General features: G+C 36.8%; 2 protein-coding genes across 2 annotated transcripts; both read left to right on the top strand.

Moving 5' to 3' along the window:
- Positions 1 to 6,611: 6,611 nt before the first annotated feature.
- Positions 6,612 to 7,997, top strand: LOC131942518 (GATOR complex protein WDR24). Its single transcript, XM_059302425.1, has 2 exons — positions 6,612 to 7,207; positions 7,842 to 7,997. Exons 1-2 carry the CDS (start codon positions 6,691 to 6,693, stop codon positions 7,916 to 7,918), a joined length of 594 nt encoding a protein of 197 aa, XP_059158408.1. The 5' UTR covers positions 6,612 to 6,690; the 3' UTR covers positions 7,919 to 7,997.
- A 2,864-nt stretch (positions 7,998 to 10,861) lies between these two features.
- LOC131942489 (pseudouridylate synthase TRUB2, mitochondrial-like) lies at positions 10,862 to 19,867 on the top strand. The gene is made up of 9 exons (XM_059302392.1): positions 10,862 to 11,003; positions 12,618 to 12,760; positions 13,653 to 13,787; positions 14,169 to 14,249; positions 15,154 to 15,218; positions 15,304 to 15,385; positions 16,404 to 16,476; positions 17,860 to 17,999; positions 19,121 to 19,867. The coding sequence occupies exons 2-9, from the start codon at positions 12,637 to 12,639 to the stop codon at positions 19,855 to 19,857; spliced, it is 1,437 nt and encodes a 478-aa protein (XP_059158375.1). The 5' UTR covers positions 10,862 to 11,003; positions 12,618 to 12,636; the 3' UTR covers positions 19,858 to 19,867.
- The last annotated feature ends 359 nt before the right edge of the window (positions 19,868 to 20,226 follow it).

Below are 20,226 nucleotides of genomic sequence, written 5' to 3'. Positions count from 1 at the left end.
AAAACAATGTTGGCATCGCGAGGGTCTGGCTGCTGGCAGATAGCTACTTACTTTGTGGGTTTCTTGGTTCGCCACATAGAAATTGATTGAGATTGAGGGAAAATAAAAATAAAATAAAAGTTAGTTTCGGTGAAGTAGAAGTAGAATGAATATTGTGGACTACTTGGACGAATCGTTAAAAAAAAGGGGGGGGGTCGGCGTGGTCGAGTCGGTAAACCGAAAAGTCTCGAGTTCGAACCGTCGGACGGCTGAGGCTCATTAGCTGGGGACAGCCAATATTCTAGGAGAGACAACTCCAAAATCAAACAACTGCTGCCAAAAAGAAAAGCAGGCTGAAATCGGAGTTAATGACCTCAATGGCGCATAACCAGTTAATTGTGGGATTCCTTCCAACACTAAAAGAACGAAGAAGAAGAAAGAAGTTAAAAAAAAACGCATGCTTGCTAAATCGTAAAGTCCCGAGTTCGAACCCCCATAAGTTGAGGCTCGGGGACACCTACTCATCTAGAAGAGACAACTCCAAAACTGCTGCCTTGTGGGTTTTTTTTTTTCTTGGTTGGACAAAAACTATGGACGAACAGAGGCGTAGCGACCCTTCCCGGCGCCCGGGGACAAACTTTCGATTTGCACCCCCCCTCAAGATTTCGATTTGCACCCCCCTCAAGCTTTCAATTTAGTTTTTCCTACCCATTTTGGCGCCCCCTAAGGTCGGCGCCCGGGGACGTATGTCCCCCCCCCTCCCCCCACCCCCCCCCCCCCCCCGCAACGCCTATGTGGACGTAAATCCAAAAAGAAAAGCAGGCTGAATTCGGAGTCAACAACCTGTATGACACATAACAAATTGACGTGTAATACTTAGTTATGTTGGAGGAAATCCCTTCCAACGTGACAATGGATTAGGAACAAAGAATAAGTTCAAAACAAAGCACGATAGAGATGACATTGTGTAACTGAGTATCAATGCTCCACAGTGGGTGGCGGTGCACATAGATGAGGATGAGGGGATGCAGTGTTTCTTCCAGACTTTTTTCTCGGGGGGGGGGGTGAAGGGGGCGGGACTTGATATTTTCGGGCGGAGGAGGGGGGCGGACAACATTTTCCGGGGGGGGGGGGGCGGACACTGGTAAAAGTATGTTTTCTATATAAATTCCATTTCGTTCGAGGGGGGGGGGGGGGGGGGCAGAGATGCCTGGAAGAATCTCTGAGGGGATGGGGTCTACTCTCGAGTTTGTTGACCGCAAGTAATTTACATTTATAGTAGTGGCTACTTCCGCATAGACCACCCTCCCCACCACCACCACTATCCCCTCACCCTCCGTCCTTTCCCAGCCACCAGCGCCGCAATATTTAAAAAAAATATATATAACTGTGATGTGATCTATGAAAACAGCTGACACTGCTAAAGCTAATTTTCTTTTTTTTTTAAATTCTAAACCAACGAGGTTTGCAGTGGTGCATCAGCCTCATCCACTCCATTACACTTACACAGAATTTTCAACCTAGCACGGTCGCTGTAAGAAAAAAAATATGGTTCCCAGAAAGAACCGCAACGGAAAAAAGCGCAACGGAAAAAAGCGCAAATCAAAAAGCGCAACGGAAATAAGCGCACACGGAAAAAAGCGCAAAGAGAAAAAAGCGCACACAGAAAAAAGCGCAAAGAGAAAAAAGCGCAAACGGAAAAAAGCGCAAAGAGAAAAAAGCGCACACAGAAAAAAGCGCAAACAGAAAAAAGCGCAAACGGAAAAAAGCGCAAAGAGAAAAAAGCGCACACGGAAAAAAGCGCAAAGAGAAAAAAGCGCAAACAGAAAAAAGCGCAAAGAGAAAAAAGCGCACACAGAAAAAAGCGCAAAGAGAAAAAAGCGCAAACGGAAAAAAGCGCAAACAGAAAAAAGCGCAAACGGAAAAAAGCGCAAACGGAAAAAAGCGCACACGGAAAAAAGCGCAAACGGAAAAAAGCGCAAACGGAAAAAAGCGCAAACAGAAAAAAGCGCAAACGGAAAAAAGCGCAAACAGAAAAAAGCGCACACAGAAAAAAGCGCAAACAGAAAAAAGCGCAAACGGAAAAAAGCGCAAACGGAAAAAAGCGCACACAGAAAAAAGCGCAAACGGAAAAAAGCGCAAACAGAAACAGAAAAATGCGCAACTTGAAAAAACACATCGAAAAATGTGCAAAAGAGAAATTTAGCACAAAGACCATATGGACTAGATGACACATTTATACATGACTGTTAGGGCTGCTGTGAGAGTGTCGTGTTTGATCACGTGATCTACTACCATTTAAAGCGTACCATTACCATCTGCATTCCCATCACCACGATACAGGCGATACTCACTTTACACAATGTCTATTATTTTCTTGGTCAATAATTATTCAACTACTATTCTCGTATAAACATAAAACTATCGACATTACACGAAGTATCTTTCACATTCTCCCTAGTCCGAACTACCTAGCTTGCATACTATAACAACCCGTTCCTATGGCAAAACTTCACTCTCTTTCATCCGCGTCATCAAACATGCATTCGTCATATCTCTCGTAACAACATTCATTCGCACCAAAATAACAATTTTGTATTTAATATTTTTTCACATCATGACGCACCTACCTACCTACCTACTACCCACCTACCCACCTACCTACCTACCTACCTAACTACCCACCTACCCACTTACCCACTTACCCGCCTACATACTTACCAAACTACCCACCAAAAAAGTATCGGCGAAGTTCGTAAGTTTCGTAAACTGTACTAGACATCATTTTTTTAATGAAAATTCATTGACATCATTGACATTTGTTACATATATGTTACATTTTGCGACAACCTTAATTAGTGCGTTGGGCTTGTATGAAAACTCACTTCGAACTAACTCAATTACATGCTATTTATTTTAACATTACACGGTAAGCGTCACCCAACTGTTGTGATGTAAGGTGAGGACAGGTTCGACAATAAACCAACACGAAAGTACGAAAGAGACATAGATTGCCTATTAGAGAATGGACCCCTTAACTTTCCTAACCCCACCATTTATTATACCCTACCTAACCTCTAAATTTACTGCGCTAAATGTCACTTCCCTCCCAATCGTTCCTATTCTACAGAATTGTGTATACTAATTATTTACATTCTTTAATCTCAATATAACTAAAATAGACTTTTGTTTGAAGGGTAATGAAAACATGTAAACAAAAGGGACGCTACTCTAAATCTATGCGAATACTTATATGCAGTGGCGTAGGCGGGGGGGGGGGGGGGGTTATGGGGGGTCATAACCCCCCCCCCCCCCAATAGACCCCTCGGTATATATATATATATATATATTATGCAAATCGAAAGTTTGAGGGGGGGGGGGTACAATCGACAGTTTGAGGGGGGGGGGAAGTCTGGAAGAAACACTGCATGTAGCCTATATAACAGAAGAGCTATGGTTGTTTATATCATTTTGCATTCGTCCGGTAAACATTTCAGTAAAATACCTTAAAAACCTTCCGTAACCTTTTTATAAAGAAACAAAGAGAGATGAAGTTTATAAATGTTAAAATAAATAGCATGTAATTGAGTTAGTTCGAAGTGAGTTTTCATACAAGCCCAACGCACTAATTAAGGTTGTCGCAAAATGTAACATATATGTAACAAATGTCAATGATGTCAATGAATTTTCATTAAAAAATGATGTCTAGTACAGTTTACGAAACTTACGAACTTCGCCGATACTTTTTTGGTGGGTAGTTTGGTATGTATGTAGGCGGGTAAGTGGGTAAGTGGGTAGGTGGGTAGTTAGGTAGGTAGGTAGGTAGGTGGGTAGGTGGGTAGTAGGTAGGTAGGTAGGTGCGTCATGATGTGAAAAAATATTAAATACAAAATTGTTATTTTGGTGCGAATGAATGTTGTTACGAGAGATATGACGAATGCATGTTTGATGACGCGGATGAAAGAGAGTGAAGTTTTGCCATAGGAACGGGTTGTTATAGTATGCAAGCTAGGTAGTTCGGACTAGGGAGAATGTGAAAGATACTTCGTGTAATGTCGATAGTTTTATGTTTATACGAGAATAGTAGTTGAATAATTATTGACCAAGAAAATAATAGGCATTGTGTAAAGTGATTATCGCCTGTATCGTGGTGATGGGAATGCAGATGGTAGTGGTACGCTTTAAATGGTAGTAGATCACGTGATCAAACACGACACTCTCACAGCAGCCCTAACAGTCATGTATAAATGTGTCATCTAGTCCATATGGTCTTTGTGCTAAATTTCTCTTTTGCACATTTTTCGTTGTGTTTTTTCAAGTTGCGCATTTTTCTGTTTCTGTTTGCGCTTTTTTCCGTTTGCGCTTTTTTCTGTGTGCGCTTTTTTCCGTTTGCGCTTTTTTCCGTTTGCGCTTTTTTCTGTTTGCGCTTTTTTCTGTGTGCGCTTTTTTCTGTTTGCGCTTTTTTCCGTTTGCGCTTTTTTCTGTTTGCGCTTTTTCCGTTTGCGCTTTTTTCCGTTTGCGCTTTTTTCCGTGTGCGCTTTTTTCTGTTTGCGCTTTTTTCCGTTTGCGCTTTTTTCTGTTTGCGCTTTTTTCCGTTTGCGCTTTTTTCTCTTTGCGCTTTTTTCTGTGTGCGCTTTTTTCTCTTTGCGCTTTTTTCTGTTTGCGCTTTTTTCTCTTTGCGCTTTTTTCCGTGTGCGCTTTTTTCTCTTTGCGCTTTTTTCCGTTTGCGCTTTTTTCTGTTTGCGCTTTTTTCTGTGTGCGCTTTTTTCTCTTTGCGCTTTTTTCCGTTTGCGCTTTTTTCTCTTTGCGCTTTTTTCTGTGTGCGCTTTTTTCTCTTTGCGCTTTTTTCCGTGTGCGCTTATTTCCGTTGCGCTTTTTGATTTGCGCTTTTTTCCGTTGCGCTTTTTTCCGTTGCGGTTCTTTCCGGCCACCAAAAAATATATAGTGTTTTTTTTTCTCCGCCATTTTTTTAAAGGCAAAAAATCTCTTCCCCGCCTCGGGCGCTACACTGTGATATACGCGGAGAGTACATTAAAATTGGAGTTATGCGGCAGTTACGTACAGTACATAGGGCCTAAATAACAGTTGTTTGTTTTTTCTGTAAGACAACTAAAAAAATAATTTTAAAAAAAAATCCCATGGAGGATAAAATGACCACTGGACAAACTTCCTGCAGCTTTTTAAATGCCAGAACACCGTCTTGGCATCACGCAAGATGGAAGTGGATGCCATTCTGGACACACGCTCAGGGTGGATAAAAGGGAAGTAATTAAACCCCGCGGAGTAAAGGGACATAAACACGGGATGTAACTCGGATTCGAGTCTGGCTTCATTGATTTGTACAATCAATGGCAAGGAGAACGTCTACCGTGCCGGTGAGACTCGTACGTTTTCGATTGTGCGGGCCTCATTAATAGTCAGGATTAATTAATTTAAACAAGATCAATAGGATGTCTGAACATGTAATTTAATTACCGGACGGTAAATTATTTTTTATTTTTTAAAAATCCCAAGCATTTTTAACTTGAGAAAGATACAATAAATAACGTTATGACTTTGGTCTTTAAAAAGAAAGTAGGGGACAAATTTAGCTTGATAATTTAATATTTGATCAATGGTTTCTTGAAGCTTATTTAGTCTTCTCCTCGTGGGCTTATGGTAGGCCCTGCAACACAGTAATGTGACATTTTTACCTCATTATGCATTAGGCCATGTATAACATTTTGATAGGCCGATCAAATCGTAAATTTCTAATTTTATACGAACAAACCCTACAGAGTTTCTTTCAGGCAGCTCTTCGGCCCCTTCCCCCGGAAAAATGTCTACCGCCCCACCCCCCGAACGAAGTGGAAATTATATAGAAAATATATACTTTTACCAGTGTCCGCCCCCCCCCCCCCTACGGAGAAAAAGTAAGTCTGGATAAGAAACACTGAACCCCAACCCTTTCCAAACACGATCACAAACAACAAAAAACACAATTTGACAGCTAATACAAAAATATGTGAAACAATAAAATTACTTTAAAGTTAAAACAAGAATGAGAGATTCGGACTTTTGCAACGATGGGTGAAAAGAGGTTTTGAAAGTTTGGCGGTGGGGGGATTACTGAATTTCTACGTCATTTTAAGGGGGGGTTGATATATTGTGAATGTGATGATGTGGAAGTGAATGTCGTTACGTTATGTATTGATGGCTTTTTGGACAAATCAGCGTCTCTTCTAGACTTTTTTCTCCGGGGGGGGGGGGGGGGCACTAGAAATTTTTTTTGGGGGAGGGGGCGGTAGACTTTCTTCGGGGGGGGGGGGGGCGGAAACTGTTAAAAGTATATTTTTTCTATATAAAGAAACTCTGGGCCATATATTCTTCAGAATTAAGAACTACCAATACTACCATCAAAAAATGATCATCGAAATCTTTTATATTTAGAACTGCCCTTCGATGAGTTGTTTAATTACTGTAATGTTAGCCTTATTCCGTAGCAAACAGCGACGAGCCAAACACTGTCACAATTATGGGATGTATGTTTCATCATGCGACTTATAATATGTCGAAATTTATAAATTAATAGCCATTAAGTTGTATTATTTTGATACTGACTATAGACTAAAGAAATATAGGTATGCATCCTTTTTGCCTCGATTCTATTTTTATCAGACGGAGTACCAGCCAAGAGAAGGCTACTCTGTTGTGAAACTATTATAAACAAACATGGCTTCCAAACAAAAAAAGAGTGATCCTTTATCCAGATATTTTAAAGACTTAGATGAGTGTGATTTAAGTAGCAGCGATGATGACGAATCTAAAGTAGAATCTATAAAATCAACTAATAATAAGTCACAAAAAGTGGATAGATCTACATCGAATGTAAATAATTCCAACAGTAGTGCAGACACGACTTCTCCAAACAAAAGTAAAAGAAATTCTGGAAGTGGAAATGAACCTGATTTGAAATCTGAAGAAAAAAAGAATACTAACGTGATGAAAACTACACTTCCTTCTGCTCATGATTGCCTTGCATCAAAAAATACACCTGGTTTCTTAAAAGTGTTAGATAGCAAAGAGTTGAATTGGGACAAGCTAGAAAAACGCCTAGACAATGACAATGCTGATCAACAAATAACAGATTTCAAGACGAATGCTGTTCCACCACCTTCATCATATGAACCAGTCACTGATCCAGGTATTAAAGTTGTTGACAATGAAGGAAGGAAACGCAAAAAATTAGGTAAAAATAAAATATGTAGACCCTATCCTATTACTTTATTATAGGCTATTTGATTAGAATTAGATTTAATATTAATAAAGTTAAAGTATGATATTTTTAGTTTTAGGCTTTTGTCAAAAGTAGCCTAATAACAATTAAATAACAGGTAGGTTTTATTAGGAAGGTAAGGGGTTGGCGTGGTTGAGTCGGTAAAGCTCAAAGTTGCTTAACCGAAAAGTCTCGAGTTCAAACCCTCTGGCAGATGAGGCTCGTTAACTGGGGACAGCCACTCTTCTAGGAGAGACAGCTCCAAAATCAAACAACTGCTGCCTTGTAGTTTGTTCTTGGTTGGACAAAGGCTATGGAAGCCAATCCAAAAAGAAAAGCAGGCTGAAATTGGAGTCAATGGCCTCAATAGCGCATAACCAGTTGACAAGTATACTTAACTGTGTTGGGGAAGGGGGGGGGATCCCTTCCAACACTAAAATTAAGAACGAACAAAAAACAAGAAGATCAGGAAAGTTATTATAAGGATTATAACTAAAGCTTTGTATTCAAAACAGTTTCCTGGCCTTGGTCAGTGACAGTGATAGTTTTTTTTTAAAATAAAAATACATTACTAATAAAGTTTTACTTTTTAAAATTCATTATTCAGGTGATGACCTGGAAGATCAAATGACTTCAACAAAAGCGTATAAGGTGCATAAAGAAGAGGATCAAGATTCAAGTTAACAATTGACATTTTAAACTATACATATATTCATCTTAATATAAATTACATTTTTAAATATGTGCTTTTAAACAAAAATAAAATCTGTAAATAAAAACTTGTGCTTTTTTTTTGTTGAAAAATTGAAAAATTTTAATAAATGTCGTGGTACATGGGAGAGCACATAGTTACCTTAATACTAACCTGAATTTCCTTAATTTAAACCCCAGGGCAGATGGGCTCAGCTTAAGACAAAAGCACATCTTGGAGTGAAAACTCTTAAAACAGGTGATAGGATTACCAAATCTGGTTTCCTTTCTTATGCTTCTGCATGTTGGTACCAAACATAATGGTGAGCAGGCCTTTGGACTATACTGGCAAAGGTGGAGGTCATGATTATTTATATCTTTAATGCTCCGGTATTCGCTTTGAGGATTTCACTTCTCTAGGTGCATCAGTTATCTCTCAAGGCAAATATTAGTCATTAAAATTAATAATACTATATAGAGTTGGATCTGTGCTAGGGTGACCTAGTGGCATTCTTTGTCTTTCTTTTATAAATCACAGATGATGCCTCACACTGGCCAAGATAACGGTTGCCTTTTTGAAATGTGAAAGCATTTATTTTTCTCTCAATGTTTTTTTAAAGTACTATATAGAAAATTGAGAAATTATTTGGGGTATTTAGGTCTTAAATGTACTAAAATTGCACGATAATTTAATCTTGTCCATGGAAAGGCAACATCTAATAATAACGAAATATTTTACAAGATTAAGGAGCAGACACCAGAAAAATACTGTCCCTAAAAAGTGTGCCCATATTTTAACTTAATAAGTTCATTATGAGAATGCTGTGACAGGTGCCATAACATTATTTTAAATGTATGGCATGGTAGACAAAGTATCAAGTAAGTACCAAATAAAACCTATGGTGTACGAATTAGACAAGTCAAACTGGTACTTATCAATGTTTCATCAATCTTCAAATAAACAGAATAAGTTAGAGGTAAAATAAATCTTACAGATTTGGTGTCATCCATAAATGATGTCACACTTTTTTTGAAGAATTTTACCCCCCCCCCCCCCTGTCTCACATCACCACAATAATCACAAAAAACCAGACCCCCCCCACCCCTAAAATGACGTCACACCTCATCCTACGAACCCCCCCCCCTCAAAATTGCAGTTGAATTTTTCTTAAAACATCGATACTTTTCCAAAATCTTGTCTAAACTCTGTCAACATAGAGTATTTTAATCAATTTCAATTACGGTTTATTAAAAAAAGTTTTCTAAAACGCAAAATAACAGCTAAAATTCGTTTTCTAACATTGCTTTTGTGTAGCGCAAAAGTGTGACATCACGCCATCTGGACCCCCCCCCCCCCCCTCCCCCTCATCACACACCGTCACCAAATTACAGCCCCCCCCCTACAAGTGTGACGTCATTTATGGCCGACCCCTTTAGACAGGCTGACTTTCTGGAATATAAAAAAGTTTTAGTTCTGGATTGTTGGTTACTGACCATCTAAAACAAACTGATATTGATAAAGCCAGTGGGCTGATATTACAAGTAAAAAAATATAATGTGAACCACAGGTAAGAAGAGACTGAATTAATGTGTGAAATAGAAATCAATTTACACTATAAACCAGGGGTCTCCAAACTTTTCAGTCCGAGGGCCGCATTAACTATAAATTTTCAGTTCGGGGGCCAGTTTCTTCCAGGCATGTCTTTGATTTCTCTGGGCAAAGTTCCTCGGCCATCAGCAACAAACGTTTATTCCGTGGACAAAAAGATCTCCGCGGGCCGGATGAGAGGACCTCGCGGGCCGCATCCGGCCCGCGGGCCGTAGTTTGGAGACCCCTGCTATAAACTAAAAAAAAATATTTTAGGCCCGAAATATTTTGTCATTATCAAGAACTTCTTTTTACATTTAAAGGTTCTTTTAATTGCAAATCAACCTTTAAAAGTTTTATTTCCTGCTAAAGAAGATAAATTTCCGTCAGTGTTATTTCTCACCTTCTTCTCTGAGGGGAAGGGGTTCTAAGTTTTCTGGGGAAGGGGGTGGGGGCGGACAATAGAAAAAGCATAATTATATTTTCTGTATGAATTCTGTTATGGTTAGCTCATGCACAGGTAACTATACTCCTGATCAGTGGCGTAGCGAGGTCGGGTGTCGCCCGGTGCGGCACTTAATGGTGTCTCCCCCCAGAGGCGTAGCGACCCTTCCCGGGGACAAACTTTCAAATTTTCGGTTTGCACCCCCACCCTCAAGTTTTCGATTTGCACCCCCCTTCAAACTTTCGATTTGCAACCCCCACTCAAGTTTTCGATTTGCATCCCCCCCCCCCCCCCTTAAACTTTCGATTTGCACCCGCCTTCAAGTTTTTCTGTATATGTTTTGCTATTTTTTGCCTTGGTGTCACCCCCCCCCCCTAAATGGTGTCACCCGGTGTGGTCCGCACCCCCCGCCCCCCTCGCTACGCCCCTGCTCCTGATAAAGGAGCACATTGCTGTCAAAATATCAATGCAAAAAATAATAATACTATACTATAATACACATAGGCCTACAACCAAATTCTAATTTTGATATTCTCAACAAAAGAATGATTAGCATACTAATAATATTTTGCAAAGGGCCTACTTATACTCAAGACTGATCTAAAATGTATAATAAAAATTAATATACAATATGGGCATCATGATAGTGATAAGATATTTATCACAGAATAACATTGATATTTTTGTTATTGGATATACCTATATTGGTGTTATTTAAATAATAAATTGTTCCAACATTATTCTTTTATTGGATAGATCTATATTGGTGTGATTTGAATAACAAATCGTCTCAACGTATTAATGCAATTACACTTTAACGGTACGTTAATCTAAATTGTTGAGGACCACTGATCTATCAGAATGGACCATACATTTTTGGATTATATTTCAATTAATTGTGAATAAAAAGATGGCAGCCCCCATTGCAAATGATGATAACAGCCGTAAATGAATGAAATGAATGTGACCTTTTTTTTACAGAACTGATAAATCTTGAACTTGATTCTTTATATATTTTCTAGATCTAGAATCTAGATCTACATCAAGTAAGGTTTTAAAGACTTATTTAATAGTAGTAGAAGATCTAGATCTAGTTATTATTTCACTGACTACTGACTACAGTCAGTCTGAGTCAGTGTTACACCTGTAGTACAGTGACTACACCACAATCCGACAATCGACTTCACAAGTCAATGTATGTAGATCTAATATGATCATAGACGATAGTCGATAGATCTACTAGCTAGTCCCTATCTCAATCAAACTCATACGACATATAGCTAACTGCTAAATAATACTAAATATAACTAGAAAGAAATCTATTCCCAGTTGGCTGTCATTTCTCAGTTTATGCAAAATACGACTTTGAATAAAATAATAGGCCTATCTCTTTATCTAGTCCTATTATCTTACAGTAACAAAAGCATTAGGCCTAATTGTGACTGGGCAATGCCTGCCTATAATAGACTATTATAGAGTACTATGAGAGCAGTGATATTTTCAGTGATTTTATTGTTTAAGTTCACATGGAATAAATATTAAAATATTATTAGATTAGGCAAAATAAATATCATGTCCTTTTTAATCAGTTAATCATACTTTTCCAAGTTTTATTTTTCTCTTATAAAAAAATGTAAGGGATGTGTCTTTTTTTTCTTTCTGCAAATATGCCTGCAATCACGTCACAAACGAAAAAAGTAACCCTTTCATGAACAAGGGCCAAAAATAAAATTGGGGTAAGGCCTAAACAAATGAAATAGTTATGAAAGCATTTGATGGGTTTGCCCAACAACATCCGGCACGTCAGCAACGCACATACATGTCCACTCAACCAAACAGCTTCGTGCTGTGTTTGGTGTTTTTAACATTCAATGTATCAAAAACAGTCGTGATTGTGAATAACCCTATTACTGCTTTTCTCAGTCGACTGGGAAAGAGACACTTTGTAACACTTTGTTCTAGTACTTAATTTAAGTAATAGTCAGTAGCTGACTATTCGTCTATTAAATAAATTAAGCCAAATAGGGGGCTTAACTTAACAGACCCAACTGAGAATAGTATTGAAATTATTCAAAAGGCCCTTTAGAAAAAAGCCCTAACTGTTACTTGTTAATAAAATACACATATATATCCTGCTAATCATAATGTCAATACTAACCCTAACCGCTACCCTAGTCCTACCATACACCTAACCCTAATTTCTATCCATTAAATTAGACAAGACTACAATACTATAGCAACATAACACATATATTTCCGTAAGAGTCTATTATCATACATCGGTATACCCAATCATCCGATGTGGTTAGTGTTTTTGGTAACTAAACAATTTTTTTAAAAGCCAAAAAACAAATTGGGTTGTTTACATTTTTTATCACAGAAAATGTCAACAACATGGCAGAACTATGTGAGGAGTATTCTCGTCAACTCATTCATGTCCATTTCTAATAGACCTAATACATTTCTTAATAACTTAGACTATACTCTTCGACCTCCTTTTAAATTTTTATTGGTGGTTTTTTTAACTGACCACCACATTTATTAATTTGATAGTTTATAAATTGTATAGGTCTAGTTAATTTTATGCAGTTTTTTTTTAATAAAAAATATGCGTTGATTATTGTAAAATCAAGAAAATAAAACTTTTTTTCCCACTTTAGATTGAAATATAGTTGAAGAATGTCACGCTTCAACTGGGCCCCCACTGCATACAAGTTGTTGAATGGTGTGCTGTGTGTTTATAAACCAGATGGTCTTTCATCACGCTTTGTGGTAAATGCAATCAAAACCAACCTTACAAAAGGTTTGTGATTTAAACTTACTTTTAGTAAGGTTAAAATAAAATATTATATTTATGTCTTATGATATATAAGTCTTATTATTTGTTTTAATAAATATTATAATATTATTTGTTTTTAATGAATAAACAGGGTTCATATTATAAAGTTTGCAGCTTCATGCTCTTCTTTCTTCAACTTTTTTATTTTCACTATTCATCAACTATGGACTTGGGCTTTGAAAACTTGGTGGATTTGATCCTACCCTGCCATTAATTAATGCTGTACCCATAATGAAACTTTATGTTGTATAAGTGTACCAGCCAGAGAATATATTTTTTCTTTACAAGAGAAAAAAATGATGCTTTAACTAGAACTTCACCATATGTTTGTTGAATAGGATTGCTGATCTTTAAACTATAATCCTTTAATTAAGTTTAATTCAATGTTAGTTTCATTTTATTTATGCTCTCATGTTATCATTTTTAATACTTGAAACAAAATTTTTGCAGTCACTTGTTTTCCCTGGAGAATTAGGCTTTGTTAAACAACATCCATCAAACACAAATATAGCTTAAAGGTTGATGTAGGTTCTGCTTACATATGTTGAAAGTAAAGTTCCCTTTTCCAACATGACAGTCCATTGTGAAAGTGAAGTAGAGTTCACCTGTTTTTGTGATCTCAGCACATGAATGGATTGTGTGGTCAGCTACCTTAACTTTCCCTAACATTAGCTAGATGCCCATCAGAGCTTGGTGGATTCAGGGGAGTTCTCCTGACTTGAACCTGGATTCAAACTTGAGACTTTCAGGTTAGCAGTCTAGCGCTCTACTGCTAGGCCACACCTTCCCATTTTACATACTTTACCAACAAAATATTCTTAGTATTTGTAATAAAGCTTGTTGACAATCGTTACAGATCTGAATAAATTACCATGCTATCAACATGAAATACCCCTGGGTCAAAGGAAGATAAGGGCAACAAGCAACGTGAGTGCCTTGTCATTGAACACAGAACCAAGCGGTATTCAAGATTGGTCAGAGCATAGACTGGGTGAGCATTTCTTGTCATAAAATAAAACACTGAACAAAAAACACTGTAAAAATTGAGTAGAATGGTCTTTTCAAACAAATACATTACAACCCTTAGTTTAGCTGTTACTGTCTTTGTGCAAGTACTTGCATGAGCCAAGGGTTACTTGTTGTCTTGTTTAAAATTAGATATCTGATGTAAACTACACACTACATTACAAACCTTACTTACAAATCATTTATAGTAAACTTTAGTTAGTTCATTTTTTGTTTCATTGGTTTTTAGTTTTACCATTTTTATCTATGTATTATTTTGAATATACTTTTTCATGATGCTTAATTTGTAATCTGTTTGAAGAAAGTAAAGTTTATTGGTGCAGATTTTGAAACTATTTCATTTCAGTTTTGGGTGACAGATATGAAGAGTCAGATTTATTTGTCAATTATGTTGATAGGCTGGCATTACACTCCTCTGGTGTATTAGGTAGGGATAAAGCTACTTATAACTCCTTTGTTTATATATGTTTATGGCAATGTATGAAAATCATGCATACTACAGAATACCGAGGTAATTTATACAATCTCTGTCATTTTCGTTCAAGGTATGACATATTAGCATTGTTATATACTTTTCCAAGGCATTACTCTTAAATGCCTAGGCATTATGAAGAATGACAAGAATAGGGCTGGTAAGTAGGTCACAAACCAGTTCTACGGCTCAATAAAACCTGCATGAGCCATATAACTGGTTGTTGACCTACTTACCAGCCCTATTGCTAAGCCCAAATTGGAAAAGTCTTTAGTACCAAACAATTAAAAAATGACAGAAAAAATACCAAATGAACAACAGGAGTTCTGTACTGGAAGAACAAAGGAATCAGCGGTGTTATTAATTACCGTTTGTTGCAGCACAGAAGGCGGGAATGAGATTTTGAATTGCACATTATTTTCTTTCTAACCCAAACCCTAACAGTAATCTTAAGTTGTTTTGTATATTTTAAAATGGCCAATGGGAAAAAAGGCCTCCGTGCCTGCTATTGTTACCGTTATTGAATAAGTTGAATAACTCTAACCCCACCCCTCTCTCTCCCTGATAAAGATGTCAGAATGTTCTGGCAGTAAAGCGTATTTTAAAATCTCCATGTTTGTTATTTGGTATTCAATACAAATAGAATGATGAGGAAATGTTTGAAATATGATAGGAATATGATGTATTTTATACGTTGACTACCCATATTTGGCATTGTATAGATTGCCTAGGTATTCTGTAGAATGCTGGTTTTTACATACATATATATATATATATATATATATATATATATATAGTAAACTGAACAAAAAAAATGTGTTGTTATATTCCATTAAAATATCTTCTTTCCCATGTATAGTTTTAGGTGTTGGAAAATTTGGTCAAGACAGTTTGAGCATCATTTCCATGGCCAAGTATCTGAGGGTGAGTTTTTAAACTGCTAACTGCTACAATGTCAGTGAGTGTGCCATACCAAACATTGTTTCAATGGAATCTTGCTCTACCTCAGGTGTATCATGTGAAGGGCAGGTTTGGTTGGGCTACACACAACTTCTCTGCCAGGGGGCGCATCCTTGAAAGGTCCAGTTATAGTAAGTTAATGATTTCATCTACTCCTTTAAAAAAAATTTCAAGTTTATCTAATACCTGTAGTTATAGTAAGTTATTGATTTTATTTTTTTTATTTTTACAACTCTATTCAAGTTTAATATCTGTAGTTATAGTGAGTTATTGATTTCATCTTTTCCTTTTAAAATCCAATTCAAGTTTATCTAATATCTGTAGTTATAGTAAGATATTTATTTCATCTTTTCCTTTAAAACTTTATTCAAGTTTAATATCTGCAGTTATAGTGAGTTATTGATTTTATCTTTTCCTTTCAAAATCCAATTCAAGTTTATCTGATATCTGTTGTTATAGTGAGTCATTGATATTATCTTTTTATGTCAATATTGTGTTCTGTCAAGTTTATCTATAAAAGGACTAGTTCAAGTTGTGTAGTTCAATTTTAATACCAAACATTTATGCTTAACATTTAAAATGCATTGATCATAGAGTTATCTTAAACTATTGAATGTTGTAATACAAGTTATTTTTCATACGACTTGTACTTTTTATATATTTAATATAATAAAACAGTGGTTCTTAAACTTTTTGGAGGTACAATCCCCCACCAGTTTCAAATGCACATTCACTGAACCCTTCAAAATAGTTCTATTGTCGCACTGACAAAATGGAATAGTGCATCATATGAGTCGGGTGTGTGTCTTGACCTCCGCTGAACCCCTGAGACTGACTTACCAAACCCCTGGGGTTCAATGAACCCCAGTTTAAGAACCATTGTATAAACAGATTGAATCAGTATAACTTGAGCATTATGTACCATATTTCTGCTTGTAATTGATGACAATTTTATGAATATCAGTCTCTTATTGCTGTTTAAAAAATTCTCATTTAAAAATTAAACAAAAAAAAAATAGTTTGATTGCTAGAAAAAATAGAACTTTTTATGAGCTTGAATAGCTTATGCGTTTACTTTACACCTGTCTTGTTTCCCTATGGTGTGTTGTGTTAACCTGGGATAAATTGTATGTTTGTTCAATTAACCAGAGCATGTCAACAAAAGCAAGATTGAAAGAGTTTGTGCAGCAGCTCAAGGTGCCCACACAAGGCAAATGTACAAGTAGGTATTGCTGGTGTTCATTATATTTTCCCGCTGCCTAAGAGGGGGCCCACACAAGGCAAATGTACAAGTAGGTATTGCTGGTGTTCATTATCTTTTCCCACTGCCTAAGAGGGGGCCCACACAAGGCAAATGTACAAGTAGGTATTACTGGTGTTCATTATCTTTTCCCACTGCCTAAGACACATGGGGCAGATGAGGTTGAGTTCAGCTCTTTCAATGGCCGCTGGGGATCATGTGATCAAAACTGCCCAGCCGCCTTTGTTTCTTAATGTGAGTTAGGTACCCATCAGAGTTGGCTGTCACATGAAAGAGTTGACTCTGTCTAAATTATGTCAAAAGTTTGTGCGCTGGTGACATTGTTAAATTTTTAATTATTTATTTTTAATTTAAACCCAAATGAAAATTGTGTTCTATTTTCTTTATAACTTGTAAGTCAACAGTATTTAATTTATCAGGGGTCCCTTAAATGTTGGTAAAATACAATCAAGCAGTAAAATATACATTTTTAAAGGTAGTGTTGGGATGCCCATGTATGTATGGCTCTAGTAAATGATGGCATTATCTGGCTAGCAACCTACTATTCTACTATGTTACCAATTCAGATTTACTTGTGTCCTGGGTTGTAGCATGGTCTTTGTACTGGGACTGAAACAAATCAAAGCTGTGCCAAGGATTTGAACTCAGTGCTTGTAGTTATTAATTACATGCAGTACTGCTCAACCATGCTAACCCATTTCAAGATTATGTTTATCTTCAAATGAAGACCTTAGTGTTAAAAGTACTGATGTCAAATTAAAAAAAAAATCAGCAGTGAAGTGCTTGTTACTGCTGCCAAATAACTTTACCCGCAATACACATTTAAATGCTGACTTAATTTCACTCCCTCTCACAAGCAAAGAAAAATATTTGCTTAATAGCCCATTGGAATTTGTGAATTCTCTTATGTCAAAATTTGTTATAAAGTGCCCCACGGCTTATGGGGGAAGTGAAGTAGAGTTCACCTGTTTCTCTGAACTTTGCATAGTGATAGTGTAGTCAGCACTATGTCCATCATCTTTTCTTCCCATTATGTGAGTCAGGTACCCATGAGAGCTGGGTGGACTCAGAGACATTTTATGGACTTGGTTACTTAAAATACTTTAGTGTTCAAATACTAAACAGAGAATTAGAAGTATTTTTATTTCTAGTTTCTCTAGCTATAATGAATGTTTTATTTTAGGAAATGTATTTTGCTTTCTAGTTTCTCTAGCTATAATGACTTTTATTTTTAGGAAATATATTTCGCTAGTTCCTCTAGCTATAATGACTTTCATTTTTAGGAAATATATTTTGCTAGTTCCTCTAGCAGCTATAATGACTGCTTTTTTTGTACACATTTAGCTTGCATGGTGTGAATCCTGACAGTCAAGAAGCCTATGAGATGGCTGCCACAGGTATCATTAGACCAGCAACAAGAGACACACATCCCATCTTGTATAGCATTAAATGCATTGACTTCCAGCCCCCTGATTTCACTCTTGGTAAGTTTGGATTGTCTCCCTTTTAAAAAAAATCATTTGGTTAAAACTAGGGGTTGCTGCATGGTTGAGTCAGTAAAGCTCATGGTTGCTAACTAAAAAGTCTCGAGTTTGAACCCTCAGGCAGATGAGGCTCTACGAAAGACAACCCCAAAATCAAACAACTGCTGCCTTGTAGTTTGTTCTTGGTTGGACAAAGGCTATGGTAGCAAATCCAAAAAGAAAAGCAGGCTGAAATCTGAGTCAATGGCCTTAATGGCGCATAACCAGTTGACACATATAGGGCCTACTTAATTGTGTTGGAGGGAATCTCTTCCTACAAAAAAATAAAGAACGAAGAAGCAGAAGAAGATTTGTGAAATTGATACATCATCATCATTCCCCTAAATCCCTTGTACTATGTAGAGCACCGTGACACAACCACACCTTTTCATTGTACCTGGTTCTGGTCAATTCCCCCAAGTTAGGTCCACAACATTCCAGCTGCTTTTGTTTCACTGACAACTGATCTTATCAAAGTTTAACTTACCCACTTTCTTTCCTCATGGATTCCAACTCTCGATGTTATTTGTTGATTTGTGTAAGGTAATTCTAATCCATCCATGTTGGTCTGTATCAAAGTTATTATTTGGAGATATAACTATAATCCCCCTAACCCTTATATTAACAGCGCAACTTGAAAAGTTAATCTTTCAGAAATTGCTATGTTTGTATAAGTTTGAAATAATTAAAAAGCGAATTAAATATATTAATACACTTTAATGTTGTCTTATTTCATGGAAAAATGTTTTATAATGCTGCAAAGTACATGTGGTTATTCTTTACTTAAATCTATAAATGAGTAAATTAAGAAAACAAAAAAGCCCTTGCGCACTATTTTCGTGCAGTTTACCATTGCACATCTATCTGGTAATCCTTTTGTTCATAATTTGAATTAACCATTAAGTAATCTATTTGTTTTTTCATAGGTAAAATAATTTCTTAATACATTTATGGTTATAACCAAAGAATAAGTAGCCTACCAATATATTGTCATTAAATTATCTTTTAAAAATTAAGTAAAAATAGGCTATTTTGAATTTTTGGTTTTGTCAACATTTTAATATTTAAAATACTTGTTCCAGAGATTCATAGCATTAACGAAAGCTGTGAATTCCTGACACAGTTCATTCATGATTTGGCAATCAAATTAAAAACTTCAGCTGTCTGCACCGGGATCCGGCGTCTGAGGTATGGGACATTTGACCTCCAGAGGGCGCTCCTGCGACAGCAGTGGCATTTAGATCCAATCATTGATAACATTGAGAGTAACCTGGATCTTTTGACCCCTGAACTGCTGTTTGTTGGAACACAGGCTGAACCTGTGAAGCTGCCACCTGTACAAAAACACAAGGGTCACTTACCAGGTGGTCATAAACTAGCTGGTCATTTAACAGATGGTCATTTGAAAGATGGTCATTTGAAAGATGGTCATTTGACAGATGGTCATTTGACAAATGGTCATTTGACAAATGGTCATTTGAAAGATGGTCATTTGACAGATGGTCATTTGAAAGATGGTCATTTGAAAGATGGTCATTTGAAAGATGGTCATTTGAAAGATGGTCATTTGAAAGATGGTTATTTGTCAAGTACTGTGCCAGACAGTCATGCGCCAGATGGTCGTGTGCCAGACAGTCAGTACCTAGCTGACCCCCATCACCACCAGTCCTCTAACGTGACTGCCTCACAGAACAATGCAGAACCTCAAAGTCCCACCAGTGACAAGGATGCACATTGTGACACTGAAATGACTGACGGTGCTTCAAGTAATACTTGTGATAACAATTCTCAGAAAATTTCAAATCACTTAAAAGAATAAAATGAAAATTTGTTTTAAAAGAGGTTACTGTTTTTGAAATTTCTGGTGTGCTTGTATAAAAATATCTGGTGTGCTTGTATGAAGTTAATGCCTTAAAAGATCAGATTTGTGACAAGCTTTTATTTAAATTAATTCCTCTGTCTGTCTTTTATCATTTGTCAAGGATCGAAACTAACGAACAAAATTCATAAAAACGTTTAAACAAGTGTATATGTAATAATGCACAAAAAGGAGAATATAAATTATTTTCTTTACATATATAATAATAACTACTTTTTAGTAGGCCTAAATGAATAGGCCCTACTAGTGTAATGGCTAAACACAAAGCAAAGCTCACAAATTGCGGATATGTAGTAAAATAAATGTACA

Source organism: Physella acuta, unplaced genomic scaffold, assembly GCF_028476545.2.
Source record: "Physella acuta isolate Inbredline_101_S28 unplaced genomic scaffold, ASM2847654v3 ptg000409l, whole genome shotgun sequence".
NCBI lineage: Eukaryota > Metazoa > Mollusca > Gastropoda > Physidae > Physella > Physella acuta.
This window is presented reverse-complemented; position numbering and strand designations above follow the sequence as displayed.